The 14,245-nt window shown below is 44.4% G+C and overlaps 4 protein-coding genes across 6 annotated transcripts in view; 1 reads left to right on the top strand and 3 right to left on the bottom strand.

The window, feature by feature from the left end:
• Window positions 1–651, bottom strand: part of myo5b (myosin VB) — a 30,711-nt gene extending 30,060 nt beyond the window's left edge. For both annotated transcript variants that reach the window (XM_076164301.1, XM_076164300.1), the window contains exon 1: window positions 498–651. In XM_076164301.1, the coding sequence (XP_076020416.1) occupies window positions 498–539 (42 nt within the window). In that variant the 5' untranslated portion in view covers window positions 540–651. The remainder of the gene's footprint in view (window positions 1–497) is intronic.
• Window positions 652–1,940: 1,289 nt separating this feature from the next.
• Window positions 1,941–5,122, bottom strand: cfap53 (cilia and flagella associated protein 53). Its single transcript, XM_076163641.1, has 8 exons — window positions 5,024–5,122; window positions 4,560–4,789; window positions 4,307–4,480; window positions 3,917–4,220; window positions 3,612–3,830; window positions 2,651–2,867; window positions 2,446–2,548; window positions 1,941–2,194 (listed from the first exon to the last, which is right to left on the bottom strand). Exons 1-8 carry the CDS (start codon window positions 5,120–5,122, stop codon window positions 1,951–1,953), a joined length of 1,590 nt encoding a protein of 529 aa, XP_076019756.1. The 3' UTR covers window positions 1,941–1,950.
• Window positions 5,123–6,222: 1,100 nt separating this feature from the next.
• On the top strand, window positions 6,223–8,247 carry ntmt1 (N-terminal Xaa-Pro-Lys N-methyltransferase 1). 2 transcript variants are annotated; one of them, XM_076163945.1, is made up of 4 exons: window positions 6,223–6,422; window positions 6,728–6,887; window positions 6,967–7,219; window positions 7,409–8,247. In XM_076163945.1, the coding sequence occupies exons 2-4, from the start codon at window positions 6,729–6,731 to the stop codon at window positions 7,663–7,665; spliced, it is 669 nt and encodes a 222-aa protein (XP_076020060.1). In that variant the 5' UTR covers window positions 6,223–6,422; window position 6,728; the 3' UTR covers window positions 7,666–8,247. The 2 variants fall into 2 exon arrangements, with proteins under 2 accessions (XP_076020060.1, XP_076020061.1); XM_076163946.1 differs by having other exon boundaries at window positions 6,223–6,328.
• Window positions 8,248–9,667: 1,420 nt separating this feature from the next.
• Window positions 9,668–14,118, bottom strand: ndor1 (NADPH dependent diflavin oxidoreductase 1). The gene is made up of 15 exons (XM_076164339.1): window positions 13,954–14,118; window positions 13,466–13,605; window positions 13,279–13,356; window positions 13,046–13,143; window positions 12,863–12,961; window positions 12,668–12,769; window positions 12,382–12,585; window positions 12,172–12,299; window positions 11,878–12,089; window positions 11,662–11,769; window positions 11,460–11,574; window positions 11,015–11,155; window positions 10,816–10,934; window positions 10,631–10,725; window positions 9,668–10,351 (listed from the first exon to the last, which is right to left on the bottom strand). The coding sequence occupies exons 2-15, from the start codon at window positions 13,601–13,603 to the stop codon at window positions 10,207–10,209; spliced, it is 1,782 nt and encodes a 593-aa protein (XP_076020454.1). The 5' UTR covers window positions 13,604–13,605; window positions 13,954–14,118; the 3' UTR covers window positions 9,668–10,206.
• Between the last annotated feature and the right edge of the window lie 127 nt (window positions 14,119–14,245).

Consider the following 14,245-nt stretch of genomic DNA (forward strand, 5'->3'; position numbering starts at 1 on the left):
TCCTAGAAAATGCAGTTTCTGAAGAATGAAACATAGAAATACTAGAACAATAACAAAGCCAGACATTCTGAAAACAAAGGCATTGCAAAGTACATATAACACAGGTAATTAATTACAAAGAAAAGAGTCAGAAAGTCAGAAAAGTAATACAAAATCTGTACTTTCCTCTTTAGTTCAGGTGTGTATGTTTAGTTGGAGATTTTGGCAGATGTGTTGGTGTCTGTCAAAACCTTGCATACTGTACTTAAGAGTTCCATTGTACAATCAATCAGTTATATTAATAAATCTTGAGTCTAACCGTTGTGAAAGTGAAAATTAACTCTTGGCCCATGCCAGACCTTTCACAGTCCTACGAAGCCAAGAGAATATTAAAGCAGAGAAATCTTATCACTGACATTGTGTCTGACAATAATTGTCACTACACAGCTCATTTCCTGCTCATCACTGTCTATGAAAGGTGTTAGACATTTATTTTTTGAATTCAGAATTCATTTTACCTTAACATACAGATGAAAGTCTCCCATCCTCCTTTCGGACATTTCAATTGTAGATCCGTATGATTTATTTTTTAAAGGAATACTTCCATGTTGCGAACTTCACACGCCAAGCGTCTTACTAACCAATGTCTCAGACTTGTCTGAGCAAAAACATTATTCCTATCAGTGCATCCACTCCCAAACCACTCCTTCTATTGGTATGGGGTGTTGACTGAATCCACCTGCTTGCCATTCTGAAAGGAGGCTAGTTCTCTCACTGTAGGCATTAACCTTAGGCCACAATCACAGGGACAAACTAGTATCTAGGCCAACAAGCAACCTAATAAACCCACAAAACCTTTTGTAAATTACTTTTAATTGATAGTCTAAAAATAGATTGAACTTTGTGGCTCTATGGATGCTCTACTATGAGGTGTTCTTCCTGTTTGATGACCTGTTTCCTTGTTTCTGTGATTACGAAATGTTGGCTGTCAGTTGGCTCCTCATGCTTCAAGCCATGTGTCACATGTGTCACATCAGTCACACAGTGCTTATCTGTGTGTCATATCTGCTTTAGGGAGCTGCTGATCTGTGAGCATGAGTGAGTCTGAATAGAACTTTGTCTCCTGCACACCTGATTGTTACCTGAAATAAATACTACAAACATTACAGGAAAAGAATCACACTTAACTGTTAAATTCAATCTAAATAAATGAATTTAGGGCAAATTACAAATACTTCCAAACTAATTGTTAATTGTTTCGCAAGACATTTTGCAATGCTGCTTTCCACCTCCACCTTAGTAAACGCTGTATTACCCAAAAGGTGTTATTGTTACTGTTACTGTTATTGTTACTTTATTTGTGTTATATGTACTGTATGCACGTATCCAAGTTGCATAAATGTGTTTTTAAACTGCAAAATACCCAGTGACAGACTACACAAGGATAATGAATCCTGTTGGCAAAAATAAGGGGATTATGTAAGCATTGTGCAAAATCGCATTAGTTTCTGATGCAACATCTGCAGGACAAACGGAATCCTACTTTCCAGATGATCTCACTGTAGGGTTCATTTAGCTACTCAATACAACCTACATGTATCATGAAGGATTAAGCAGCTTGTAAGGTTCTTTAGCTGTTCTCATGTGGGCCTGGATGCCGTTGGAAGAGGAAAGAGATAGTCATTCAAAATTAGTCTAAAATTCCACCCACGCCACAATCTGTCAAACTATTTAACTTGCATGTTGGATGTAATGAATAGAAAACTCAATTTAAACTTCAGGTATTTTGCTTTCTGTCAGTAAGCAAACAGCAGAGGCACAGATTAGCAATTTCTTTTCCTTATTATTCACATTTATTCATTAATTAATTATTATTTCAGCAAACACCAAATCAATATTTAATTCCGAGAAAAAAAAATCATCCTTCATACGTCAATTCATGTGTGACGCACATGTGTGTATCATCTCATTTCAGTGAAACGGGTGTGCGCTGCCAAACCTGGATCCCCCTGTTCTCCTAAAGTTGTGGGTGACAGTTGTGTGTGAAGTGGGTCTGGAGAGGATTTCCTGCTTTCTCTTATTGTGCTGCTCTTGCATGTCCAGACCCTGCTGGTACTCCCTCTCTGCCTCAGCTTTCTCCTCACACTGCAAATGCTGCTGGTGCATCATCTGGGCCAAAAGGTCTGCCTGGTATGCTTGGGATGTTTGTTTGTTGCTGCAACAAATGACCACCGATCATTCAAGTGTATCTAGTCAGATTTAAACCCATACTTAATCTATTTTGCTGAACTTTGTACATTTCTGACAACAGGTTTTTTGGGATTCCAGAAGATACATGTAACTTTGATTATGAGGGTCTATTCGAAGGCTACAGACCTTGGAAGTGATCCCCGGTATAACAAATGATGTAAGAAAAGCAAAAAAATGATCTTGTGTGTTGGATTTCTCAGACTTTTTGAGACTTACCGACTTTTCTCTTCCTCATCCAATAACTTCATCTCTTCAGAGACTTTGTTTACCTCGTCCCTCTCCTCTGCCAACTGGATTTGTTTTTGTCTGTTCATATCCACTACAGCACACACACACACACACACAGAGACACACACACATACATATTTTAACAGGACTCGAATAACATTCCGTTCTCACACAGGTTACTTTTTCTCCTTACGTTTCTGCTGGATCTGCAGGCTGCGTGTTTCCATCACTTCCTTCATCAGATTGTTCCTCGCCAGCCCCTGCATTTGCCGCTGTTTGTCCCTTTTAGCCCAGTTCTTTTCCAGTTCGGCTTCTATAAGATGATCTATCTCTTCCTCCTGTCTCTTCTGCTTTTCCAGCTCCAAAGCCAAGTATTGTCTGTACCTTTGCTGCTCCTCGTGCAACTCAATCTGACAAAAACACACACAAACACACATTTTGCACCACCGTGATTGAACACCATTGAAGGCCATTCATTCAGTTTCTGTAAGCACCTTTATAGTGATATAGGCTTGACACTCTGGCGCCATCTGCTGGCCAAACATGCATTCATTACAAATATCAACCAGAGGCGGAAATGAAGAGATTTACTTTCCTTACATGTACTGTAACAGTTTAGAAGTATTTTTTCTCAAGTAAGTACATATAATAATTCAGATAATATTGTATTTTATGTAATTACACACCAATAATTTTGCACAATTTAATATCTATTCGTTATATTTATATTAATTTATATTTCATTTATTTTTTATTTAATATTTTCTTATATTATTACCTGACTTATAAAAGCTTAGAGTTCAGGGAGAATTACTCATTCTGTTCACAGTTTGTTGGTTCTTTGTCAAGTAAAGTCATTATAATACATATAATACATATAATAATTGTTGGCGGAATCGTTGTAGGGGAGGCAGTAGTCGAGTGGGTAGAGCTTCCGCTTAAGAACTGGAGGGTTGCCGGTTCGAGTCCCTGCCGAGGTGCCCCTGAGCAAGGCACCGAACCCTCAATTGCTCCCCCCTCAGCGAAGGGTGGTAATATAATGTAATGTAAGTCGCTTTGGATAAAAGCGTCTGCCAAATGATCGTAATGTAATGTAATGTAATAAATGTTTGTATTGGGCTAAAGTCTGATTAGTCTGATTTATAACTGCTCACCTTCCTCTGAGCAGCTTCCTGTTTCTCGTCGGTGGCCTGGTTGAGGAGGTGCTGCAGGATGCTCATGTCCAGTGCCAGCTCCTCCTGTTGCTCCCGGGCCAGACGCTTCATTTTCAGACGCAAACATTGATCCAGCTGCCGTCTCCGTTTCTCCTGAGCCCCGAGCTTCTGATGCTGCTCTCGCTGTTCCTCCAGGCGTAGCAGCTCCCTTTGTTCCTGCTGATGAAGATGGAAGTACACAACACAACTTAGCCATACTTCATGGATGCTTTGCTTACCACAAAGTTCATCACTTCAGTCCATACCAGGAGCTGGGCCTCCTCCTCTTTAAGCTGTTTGTCTTGTTGTCTCTGTCCCTCAGCAGTTTCAATCTGAGTCCTAAGGAGATCCTGCTGTTCCATGTTCTTGTGCTGCTGCTGCTGTAGCTGCTGGCTCTCTCTCTCCTCCTTCGCTTGCCAGTCAGCTTGCCACAGTTCGGCAAACACCTTCTCTTCATACTGTTGGAGTTGCCGTCGTTCCTTTTGTGTCTGCAACTGTGCAGCCCGCTCCACACACACCTGCTCCTCTCTGCGTTTGGTCTGGATAGTCCGAAGCTCCTCACACCGCTCGCTGACAAGAGGCACTCAAGCACGTCAAACACAAAACAAAACTCACACACGAGACTTTCACTGAACATGTAACGTTACAGCACGTACCTGAATAGTTGATCCAGTTTGTGTGACACCAGCTGCTGCCTTTCAGTTTCCCTTCTTTCCTTTAGCATTTTGGCTCTTTCTTGCATTTTAGCTTTTCTTTCCAATGAAGTCTCCTTCTTGGCATCTATCTCTTCCAGAAGTTGCATTTCTTCAGCCTCCAACATCCTACGCAGCCTTGGAGAGAGAAGGTTCACAGTAATTACATGCATTTGTTGATAAAATGTCAAATTCTAGGCCTGATTTACGGACAAACCTTGCCCTTCTCTCCTCCAGGCTCATCTCATATTGGTTCATAGCATCTTTGACTTGCCGCCTGATAGTTCCTTTCAGGATGTGGCGGTCGGTGCTCTTTAGCCATGAAGTCTTAAGATCCCAAGTCTGCTGGTATTTGGTAAACGCCAACATCTCCTCATGGGCACCTTCCTTTGTTTTCCTTCCAGTATAGTGCAGTCCGGAGCCTTTGAGGACGGACATTTTGCTTTCCTTTGACAGAGTGATAGCAAACACAGATACATTTGACTTTGTTTAGTTGTTTTGGCATGTTCTCTACCCTGACCTGCCTAAACTCAGCTATGACACTTACACAAGGCTCTGGAATGACATAACAAATACAATTAATAATGCCAATAAATTGCCCTTTTAAAGAAAAGTTGGCTAAACAAGTTTGTAAAGTTTAATTATTATTACTATTTACTAGTTCCTCGGTTGTTTACTTACTACAGCCACAGAATGAGGAGTTACTCCGGTGACCAGTCGACACTGAAGTCCTGTCCTTTGACGGGCAGCAGTTTCAGTTACCATGGAGGCCAACAACATGAAGGCGCTATTGTGAACAGCGCCCCTACTGGTGGAGAATGTTAATAACAGGAAGAGAAAACTTTATATTATATTTTTATATCAGCTTAGTTATTTCCTATATCGAGTTCTAAAATAGCTCATAGCTGCATCTCATGAACCTTCAATTGGCAAACATATATAGACTGAGAACAATAGTGTTACAATATCTGACAATGGAAGAACAACGAAAGGAACAGGGTCAACAGCTCTTAGAAAGGAGGAGTGAGACTGAGAGGTGGAAGGCAAAACAGAGGAAGAGGTAGAAGACGCCAGGGACACAGGCACGTTCCCCATGAAATAAGGGCCACAGCTACAGTGTAATACTGCAGTGGACAGAGCTACAGTATAATGCTGTTGTGGACATGAAGTACAGTGTAATACTGCAGTGGACAGGTTTGTCTGTGTCTCACTTGAGCATCACTGGAAGGTTGCAGTCATTGGAACCTGTACAGACGGCGTCCAGCAGAGGGCAGAAGGCTCAACCTAACCAATGGGAGAGCCTGCAAGAGCCCAGCATCATCAATGTTCTCGTATAACCACGTGACTTCATGCAAGTCTTATGATTCCTAATTCCTAGTAACATATTGTCACAATGTGATAGGAGACAAAGGGAGTGTGACTGCTTAAATAGGACCCGTACTTGTCATAAAGGGTAGAGTCAATCACAAGCAACATCGTAACTGTTGCCGGGAACACACACACTCTCGCTCAACTCTCACACTCCCTTCAACGTATCCCAGGATGCATCACTCTTCTTGGTCACAAATATTTCATATTGCACCATGAAGTAGCTTCAATGTAGTTATTTCTTCTCGAGAGGCGCTACTTGTCAGTAACTAAAGGTCCACCTATAACAGCCTCACTTCTTATAACGTAAATGTTTCATTCGACCGTAATGAAAGTGTTTGTTTGTTTACTTTTACGGCAGTAACCTATGTGTACACACACTAACAAGTAGACGCTAGCGGGCTTCAAAATGTCATAGTGTTGCTTTAACCGTCTGAACATTCTTAAGTCTCGGAATTCACCAGCAGGGGGCGGTGTTAGAATTTGTTCTCGCAGAAACCAAATAAGGAAATGACGCAGGAGAGCGGCGACACATGGCCGCAAATAGCAAAGAGCGGTTCCGAGAGTCTCAGCTGCCTGTTAGCGCGACAGGCGCGTCTGTGGCCGGAGCCCGGGCAGGTCAGTCACGCTGGAACTCTTTTGTTGTTTTTAAATTTTAAATGTATTAAAATTAAGCTTCATACAACAGAGCAGCAGTATAATTAGCATTAGGGTAAGTAGGTGTAAGTGTATGGACAGGTTGTCATAGTGATCGTATGGAACGTCTCACTTTAAGGAGCCGTTTGTAGCATTCACGGGGCTCTGTGTGTGTGTGTGTGTGTGTGTGTGTGTGTGTGTGTGTGTGTGAGAGATGAACAGGTGCTAACATAATTCTATCTCAGCCTTGTGCTTCTTCCTCGCTATGATGTAATTTCCAATGTACATGTAGCACTGCATGCTGGGAGCTCTAGAGGGGATGTTACCTGGCCCAACGCGTCCCTGTGACTGAAGCTGTGCATGTGTGTGTGCTGTGGGCAGGATGGGGGACATAGCAGAGAAGGGAGCGAGCTTCTACTCCAACGCAGAGGACTACTGGAAGGACATCCCCCCCACTGTGGACGGCATGTTAGGAGGCTATGGCAACATCTCTAACATGGACATCCGTGGATCCAAAGCATTCCTGCAGAAATTCCTGGGTGTAAGAGCACAGTAACACACACAAACGGGATTTCCCAAGCTTTGAGTGAGTCCCTTGAGCTTCTTTCTTTGCGCCACAGGAAGGTGAGGGGAAGACGGGCGCCGGCTGTGCTCTGGACTGCGGCGCCGGCATCGGGAGGATCACCAAGCGCCTCCTGCTGCCTCTGTTCAACACCGTGGACCTGGTGGACGTGACGCAGGAGTTTCTGGACAAAGCCAAGACGTACCTGGGCGACGAAGGCCAACGAGTGGGGAAATACTTCTGCACCGGCCTTCAAGAGTTCGTGCCCGAGTTCGGACGCTATGACGTCATCTGGATCCAGTGGGTTATCGGTGAGTTCCTTCCATGTTTAGATGTTTCTTTGAGAGTGATGTGGCTAGATTTGAGCTGACAGGTCAACTCTGTTCTCTCTCTCTCTCTCTCTCTCTCTCTCTCTCTCTCTCTCTCTCTCTCTCTCTCTCTCTCTCTCTCTCTCTCTCTCTCTCTCTCTCCTCTCCCTCTCCCTCTCCCTCTCCCTCCAGGCCACCTGACGGACGGCCACCTGGTAGAGTTTCTGCGGCGGTGCCAAAGTGCCTTGCGGCCCAACGGCCTCATCGTCATCAAGGACAATGTGTCGTACGAGGGCGTGGTCCCAGACGAGGTGGACAGCAGCGTCTGCCGCGACCTTGACATAGTCCGCACCCTGGTGGCTCAGGCCGGCCTGCAGGTCGTCCTGGAGGAACAAGAGATGAACTTCCCTAAGGAGCTCTTCCAAGTGCACACACTGGCTCTCAGATAAGAGGAGGAAGACACCCGGACGCACCTCGTTCTTCCTCCGTTCTACCGCAGGACACAGGTTCAGACGGGGATCACAGCGGATACAGTCTAACGCTCTCATAACCTCACCTTCATCTTCTCAGATTGTTGTAGTTGCTCCTCCCACTAAAGATCCGAGGACATAGGGACTGAGGAACGTCGGTGTGTTTGGAGCTGCTCTCTATTTATACGATAAAAGCAGAATATAAATTATTAGTCTGTTTTATAATATATATATATATATATACCCGATGAAGAACAAGAACAATCTGCACAGCCCGTCTGTTCTCTCCATTTCATTTCAGCTCACTCAGAGTTCTGGTGTAATGGTTTTGACTGAATTATTCCTAGGATGTTTTAATTAAATCTGTCTGTGGGGTATTTGGTACATGCTAAATGTTTTTATTGCAATTTTATATACGACTGACTAGTTCCTAATTTGGGTTTTTACATTTTTTTTGCTCCGAAAAGAAAGTGAGAGATGAAAACACACACACAACATGAACGTTGGTATGAATGAACCATGCAAACCCTCAAGACAAGCCATAAAAATACATTCAAAACATGGAGACTCCTGTTGTGTCTTCTTCTTCTTCTTCATTGATTGTCTTCTTACGGAGGAGATTGCTGAGCTTTTGTCAAGAATGAAACTACATGATGAAGAAAGTCAACATGAGCCAGACCGCCTCTTACTGAGCACAAGCTGAAGCACTCGTAAAAATGGGGCTATTTCTAAACATGTCCTGTCAGCATGTTTTGATTTCATAGGTATTCTGAGTCCCAAACGTTCACACACACACACACACGTGGGAGAGCTGATAGAGCCATTGAAAGCCCAGAAAGCAGAACGCGAGGAAGATTTATATTTCTCTTTACTTTGTTTTGTCACTTATTTCAGTTTTATTTTAATTTTGAATCTACAAAAAATGTTTTATTTGCATGTTTCTTTCAGTTTTAGTCCGTTTCTTTCCATCCTTGGTCCAGATGTAGGAATTTAAAGAGACAATGTCCTCGAAGAAATCGAAGCGAGGGGACGGTGAGCTGGAGGGAACAGGTTGGTTTCTGTGTGAGGAGAGAGTGAGGAATGATGAAATAAGAGCTTTGGAATGCAGCCCTGATTGCTCCAGCGGGTGGGGGTGGAGCACGCTGAGCGGACTGGTTTAGCTCAGGGAAACTCTGGATGCGGTGTGTTACTCTTCACTTCTCACTAATAAACCACCGAGGAAGACGACAATGTTCCCCCACGACGTATGCGTCAATTAACATCTAAAGATGTAATGTGCTCCAGAGCCAGATACGCTGACAAACTTTTTTCTTATGACAAACGTGTGTGTTATTGTTACAATGTCATTTCTGCTGTTCTCTTTGGAGTAGCTGGTGGCATTGTGGTTAGCGCCACTTCTAAAAGGTTGTGAGTTTGAATTTATAATGGCAATTCGGAAGGTTTGAAACGCTGTTGTCTCAACATTGCCGCCTACTGGCCGCAGCTGTCACTGCAGTCGCTCAGGCCCCTTTATAACTGCGCAAACTGGCATCTAGGATTTTGGAAGGATTCATTTGTTTACTTATCAGGCTGTCGATCAGAGTGCCTCAAACCACAGTTGACAAGTTTTGAAAGGAAACTTACATTTTGCTCCGTCAGTGCTGTTTGAGATCCAGAGTGGAGGTTGCCATGGTGAGTTTGAGGCCTTGGGTCGGTGTGGATCCTTCCTGTCATGGTCAAGGTGAGTCAGACTGAGGAGGAAGTTTAACACAGAGTTGTGGGATTAAATAAAAAAAACTTAGGGTACATTTGAGGACAGGTTGTTCAGTCTTGGCAGCAAAAGGAGTTTACAAAATATGGAATTACGGAATCAATAAATAATCCTTTTAAATTCAAACATTCATCAAACAAAACACGAGATCCTTCCTGGAGGTGAAAAACCATCGACTTATTCATATGGAAAATTATTAATATGGGAAAAAAGAGATTTACAAAATGGGAATAGATAATTTTATTGGATGTGGAATGTGCAAAATAGATTTGTGGAAAAAAAAAACATGCCTTCTTTTCTTAGAATGAGAAATCATGTTGAATCTTTACAAATCCCACTGATTTGTGTCGCCTTTGATCCGAACCCAAGTAAAATACTGCATCATTCATCATAAACCAACAGGTCAATCTAACACTTTTCAAAGCTTTCTGCCATCTCAGGGTTTTCATGCAGTATAGACAAAAATTCTTCCTTCCTTAAAAGAGACATTTCAACCATTTTACTCTTCAAATTCAACTGTAGAAATGTTTTCTTGACTGTAGAGGTACGATGTGAAGCCAGAAGACAGAACGCTGAAGGTTCTACTGTTTCTGATGAGGAAATGATAGCTTGGTGCTGTGTTTTTTGTGGGACAACAATAGATTCTTTAACGGCATTGTATCCATTCAAAAGGAGGAAAAAGGTTCGATCCACAGAATGTAGAGTCCGACAAGCCGCCCCGGGTTTTCCTTCTTGCCGAGTGTGAATGTCGAAGGTGTGAGGTCATGTGATCAGGACCAGGTTTCGCTCTGCATCCTTCCCGTCCGCTGCATGGCCTCCAGCATGTGTTCGGCCTCCTTGGCAGACACGCCCCCTTCCTGCTCGATCACCTCCTTGAGTGCATCACACACGGCAGCTGGCATCTGTTTGGCACTCCTACAAGAATATTAAAGACAGGGAGGAGAGGACAGGCAGGACGTGAGTCACTTGACCATCACCTCGGAGGTACAGGTTCACATTTTGTCCCACTGGGAGTAAACGAGGCCCTCTAGTGGCAGAGGGCCACGCCTCTCCGTTTGGATATAAGGCATGTTAAAGCAAGACACACAGCTCACAACACCATGGAGAGCGCCTTTGATATCATGGCCTGGTTAACCTTTTAACCTGGTGAAGTTTAGAGTGACAGGAGGTTTGGTTTGGGTGGATTGAACTCACCCTGCGATGTAGAAACAAGCTTGTTTATCGGTGATCCACTCCCACAGTAGTTTAGCGCTCTCTTTCACACGGTGCTGCACGTAGATCTTGTCCTCCTGGAGAAACACACACACAAGCAGATGAACGACCTGAGAGAGAGAGACAGAGAGAGAGAGAGAGAGACAGAGAGCGAGAGAGAGACTGACCTGGTCTCGTGAGAAAGCCGTAAAGACGGTGAGCTGCCCGGCTCTCATCATGTCCTCCCACTCCGTGCCGAAGTAATAATCTTTCTTCTCCGAGCGGCAGCCAAAGAACAGGATGTTGTCTAAAAAAACAGGACGTTGAGGATGAGGATGAGGAAGACACGGTGACACAGCGGCGACAAAAGAAAGGAAAGCTTCTGACCGTTATTCCCTTCGGCGGTTCTCTCCTGTATAGCCGATCTGAACGGTGCCACTCCTGTTCCAGGTCCCACCATGATGGCCGCTGTGTCCTTTGGAAACTTCAGCGTTCCTGTCTTCACCCACAGAGGAACACACACCTCTCCTGCAACACAGACCAGAGACAATAAACAACTTTAACTGGAAGAAACCTCGAGCAAAACCGGGCTCTTAAAAAACTGTCTTCTTTTTCTATGCTTTAGGTTTCTAATGTTTATTAAAAGTTTGCTTCCCCTTATTCATCATGACGTTTGTGCCGTTTTTAACCTTTTTAAAAGCTTAAACTAAATCTAAATAGAATAAAAGCAATAATAATAAACCAAAGCAAAAACTAAAATAGGAAAGGTCAAAAACTCACCAAACTAAACTGAAATTAACCTGAAATCAGTTAGTTGGAGATGCTCACAGACCTTGTGTGGGGTCCAGAGAGGCTAACCAGGAGGAACAAAGGCCTCTCCTTGGTTTAACCATCCTGGTTTTATACTGGACCACCGCCACCAGGATTTGCAGCCTGTCCGGGTGAACCTGTGTGTGAGAAGACAACGTGTCACTCCCACCGTGTCGGCCTGAGGAAGAGCACTGAGCTCAGGGTGTTTATGAAGATGAGCTAACCTTGAGGGACGAGGCGATGGAGAAGGAGCGAGGCTGGATCTGAGGGAACAGATCCAGCAGGTAGTCCACCTTCAGCTCTGCAGTTGTGTGTGGGAAATCTTCCAGAACCTTTGTGGCAAACAAGAGCAACAACGTATTCAACCGTACAGAAAACAGGCGGAGAGCTTCCCGTCACTCGCAGAACTTGTAAACTTCGGCGTCACTTCTCCTTCTCACCTCCAGGGCGGTGCGTCGGGAGCGGTTGCAGTAGTCGTTCAGGTCGTCCTGGCCCGCTGCTGAGCTGAACTCGGACAGCTTCTCCCTCTCCCGCTCGTTGGAGGCGAAAGTGGAGAGCAACTCGAAGAAGGAGCGGCGAGGCACGGCGGCTACGTCCAGGTACCTCTCCACTAGGTGGCGCACCGAGCACGGCTGCGGGAGCCCGTCTGGAACTGATGCGTGATGTGAGTTTGTTATTGTCGTTGACGCTTTCTTTTATTAACTCTTTACTTTCACGCAAAGAAGCAAACAGACCTGCAGTGGCGTCTGTGGCTCGGAGGACAAACCGCGCCTCTTGATCTAATCTCAGAAGTTGACAGAATTGTTCCACGTCTTCTGCCGCGTTCATGGGCGACATCATCACCACGTCACCCGGAGCAAAGCTGAACGGACAGCGCAACCGGTCACACATTACATCACAAGCATCGTCAAATTGAAAGCATCTGTTTCCGGAAGGTTTCTTACTCTATGTTGGACCCGCTGATGTCAAAGTCGATGTGCCTCACGTCCTGAAAGTTGGAGACATCGGTTACTCTCGTGTTGGAGAGCACCCTGGCAGGAAAGGGGCGGAGCTGGGATGGTACGTCGTTTGCTGAGTCGATCTTTAGCCTCCTGTCCGTTTCCTCTTTCATCTCATCCACATAGCGGACCACAAAAGTCGGAGGGAGGCTGCGATCCACGGATGACAAATACTCAATGTAAGTAAATACAGATCAGGTGTTAGCTCAGTGAGAAATGCTTGAATACTTACGGTTCATCGTCACTCAGCGGGGTAACTTCAGCTAAAGTTGGATTCAGAGTATAAACTTTCCTCCAGAACGATGACAGCCACGGGTCGATGACAGCATCGGCTCTGATTCAACAAAAGGAAAGGAGATCTGATGTTTGAGGCGTCAAGGGCAGGTGGGGGATTTAGCCTCCTTCCTCCCTCCTTCTCATTCCTTACCCCAGGTCATGTTGATCATCCGCCAGCCCGACAGGCGACAACATACTGGCACCCAGCTGCTGGAGGCGCTTGTGAAGCTTCTTAGCCACAAAGTTGAACCTAGGGACAAAAGTAAAAGGATAGAGATTTTCTTATGCCGACTACAAATCGATGCAAATGTACACTTCATGTTTAAAGACTGACTTTGGATAGGAGGAGTCCCCCAGGCCGAGTACAGCACAGTCCAGCTGACACAGAGATCCAACGGGTAAAGACTTCCTGAAGACAAACCTCCAGAAGTTCTTTAATAAACAGACAAAAGATGCGGTTTAGAACTTATGTTGTGTTTTTTGTGACTTCTTTTCAGTACCATGCAGTCCTAAACTCCTCCATATTCTGTGATATGAATGCTGTGGTGACATCGTTGTGATTATTACCTTCATATTGTCTGGAGGGTCTCCTTGGCCGGTGGTGGCACAAACAAACACAACCAGGGACTCAGAGATCAAGTTGGCCTGTTTGATGAGAGCAGACACACACATGTACGCAGAGAAACACATGTGCAATATGTGAGATCTACTATCATAGTTCATAAAAGGATCTAAACATTTTTAATCCACTAACCACGTTGTAAATGTCCAGAGACAACAGCTGGACCTGGAGCCTCTTCCTCTGTGCCTGCCGGGCGATCCTCTTGGCTGTGTCCTGGGCCGTCCCGGTCTGACTCCCGTACAGGATGAGCAGTCTGTGGCCTGACATCATGACTGTGTTCCGGAAGGATGATATTACAACAGAGAGATTCAAATCACAACTGTTTAAATAATGTTCTCATGTCGTAATTCAGCTGGGTCATGCATTCACATTCATCCAATCCTTCAGTTCGAAGAGTCATTAGAGTAGGAGCACAGAGTATAGAGTGGTTATTCTCTTCTCTGACGTCTTTTCTGGTTTTGGACCTGGACATTACTTTCACATGCTAAGAGGTAGCTAACGGACATAGCTAACTAGCAGGCTAACTAACTAACCCAAACAATTCCTCGCGTCTTAGTGACAGCTTCTGTTATTACCGTCATAGAGTGGGTACTTTATCACAAAGAAAGAAAAATACTTACGCTATAAGGGAGGTCGTCCTCCATAAGAGTGAATGTAACACAGATCAGACATGTAACCGTAAAACGATACGTCAGCGCGTCTCGCCTGCTGATTGGTTCCAGGGCTACATGCTGCATTCACGGCTTTCCGGGAAACCCGGCATTTGTCAGTGCCCGATTTGGACCCGGACACCTGATTTGGTACACGCACGTGCAATATCTCTTTTATTATTATTATTATTATTATTATTATTATTATTATTACTATTATTATAATTGGTGTTGTTGTAATTATTTAATCTCTAATAGCTGT

Source organism: Genypterus blacodes, unplaced genomic scaffold, assembly GCF_046128005.1.
Source record: "Genypterus blacodes isolate CSIRO-AG114 ecotype Tasmania unplaced genomic scaffold, CSIRO-AGI_Gbla_v1 ptg000133l_1, whole genome shotgun sequence".
NCBI lineage: Eukaryota > Metazoa > Chordata > Actinopteri > Ophidiiformes > Ophidiidae > Genypterus > Genypterus blacodes.

Bases quoted from the DNA above. Each gene is read 5' to 3' on its own strand.
- ndor1 (XM_076164339.1), bottom strand. From the start codon at position 13,603: ATGATGTCAGGCCACAGACTGCTCATCCTGTACGGGAGTCAGACCGGG. The intron at 11,770-11,877 runs GTGAGAAGGAGA...TTTGCCACAAAG, and splicing joins CCCGACGCACCGCCCTGGAG to GTTCTGGAAGATTTCCCACA. The intron at 11,575-11,661 runs GTTAGCTCATCT...TCTCACACACAG, and splicing joins CCATCGCCTCGTCCCTCAAG to GTTCACCCGGACAGGCTGCA.
- ntmt1 (XM_076163945.1), top strand. From the start codon at position 6,729: ATGGGGGACATAGCAGAGAAGGGAGCGAGCTTCTACTCCAACGCAGAG. The intron at 6,888-6,966 runs GTAAGAGCACAG...TTTGCGCCACAG, and splicing joins TCCTGCAGAAATTCCTGGGT to GAAGGTGAGGGGAAGACGGG. The intron at 7,220-7,408 runs GTGAGTTCCTTC...CTCTCCCTCCAG, and splicing joins CTGGATCCAGTGGGTTATCG to GCCACCTGACGGACGGCCAC.
- cfap53 (XM_076163641.1), bottom strand. From the start codon at position 5,122: ATGTTGTTGGCCTCCATGGTAACTGAAACTGCTGCCCGTCAAAGGACA. The intron at 4,790-5,023 runs GTAAGTAAACAA...ACTCTGTCAAAG, and splicing joins CTCCTCATTCTGTGGCTGTA to GAAAGCAAAATGTCCGTCCT. The intron at 2,549-2,650 runs GTAAGGAGAAAA...TGTGTGCTGTAG, and splicing joins CCTGCAGATCCAGCAGAAAC to TGGATATGAACAGACAAAAA.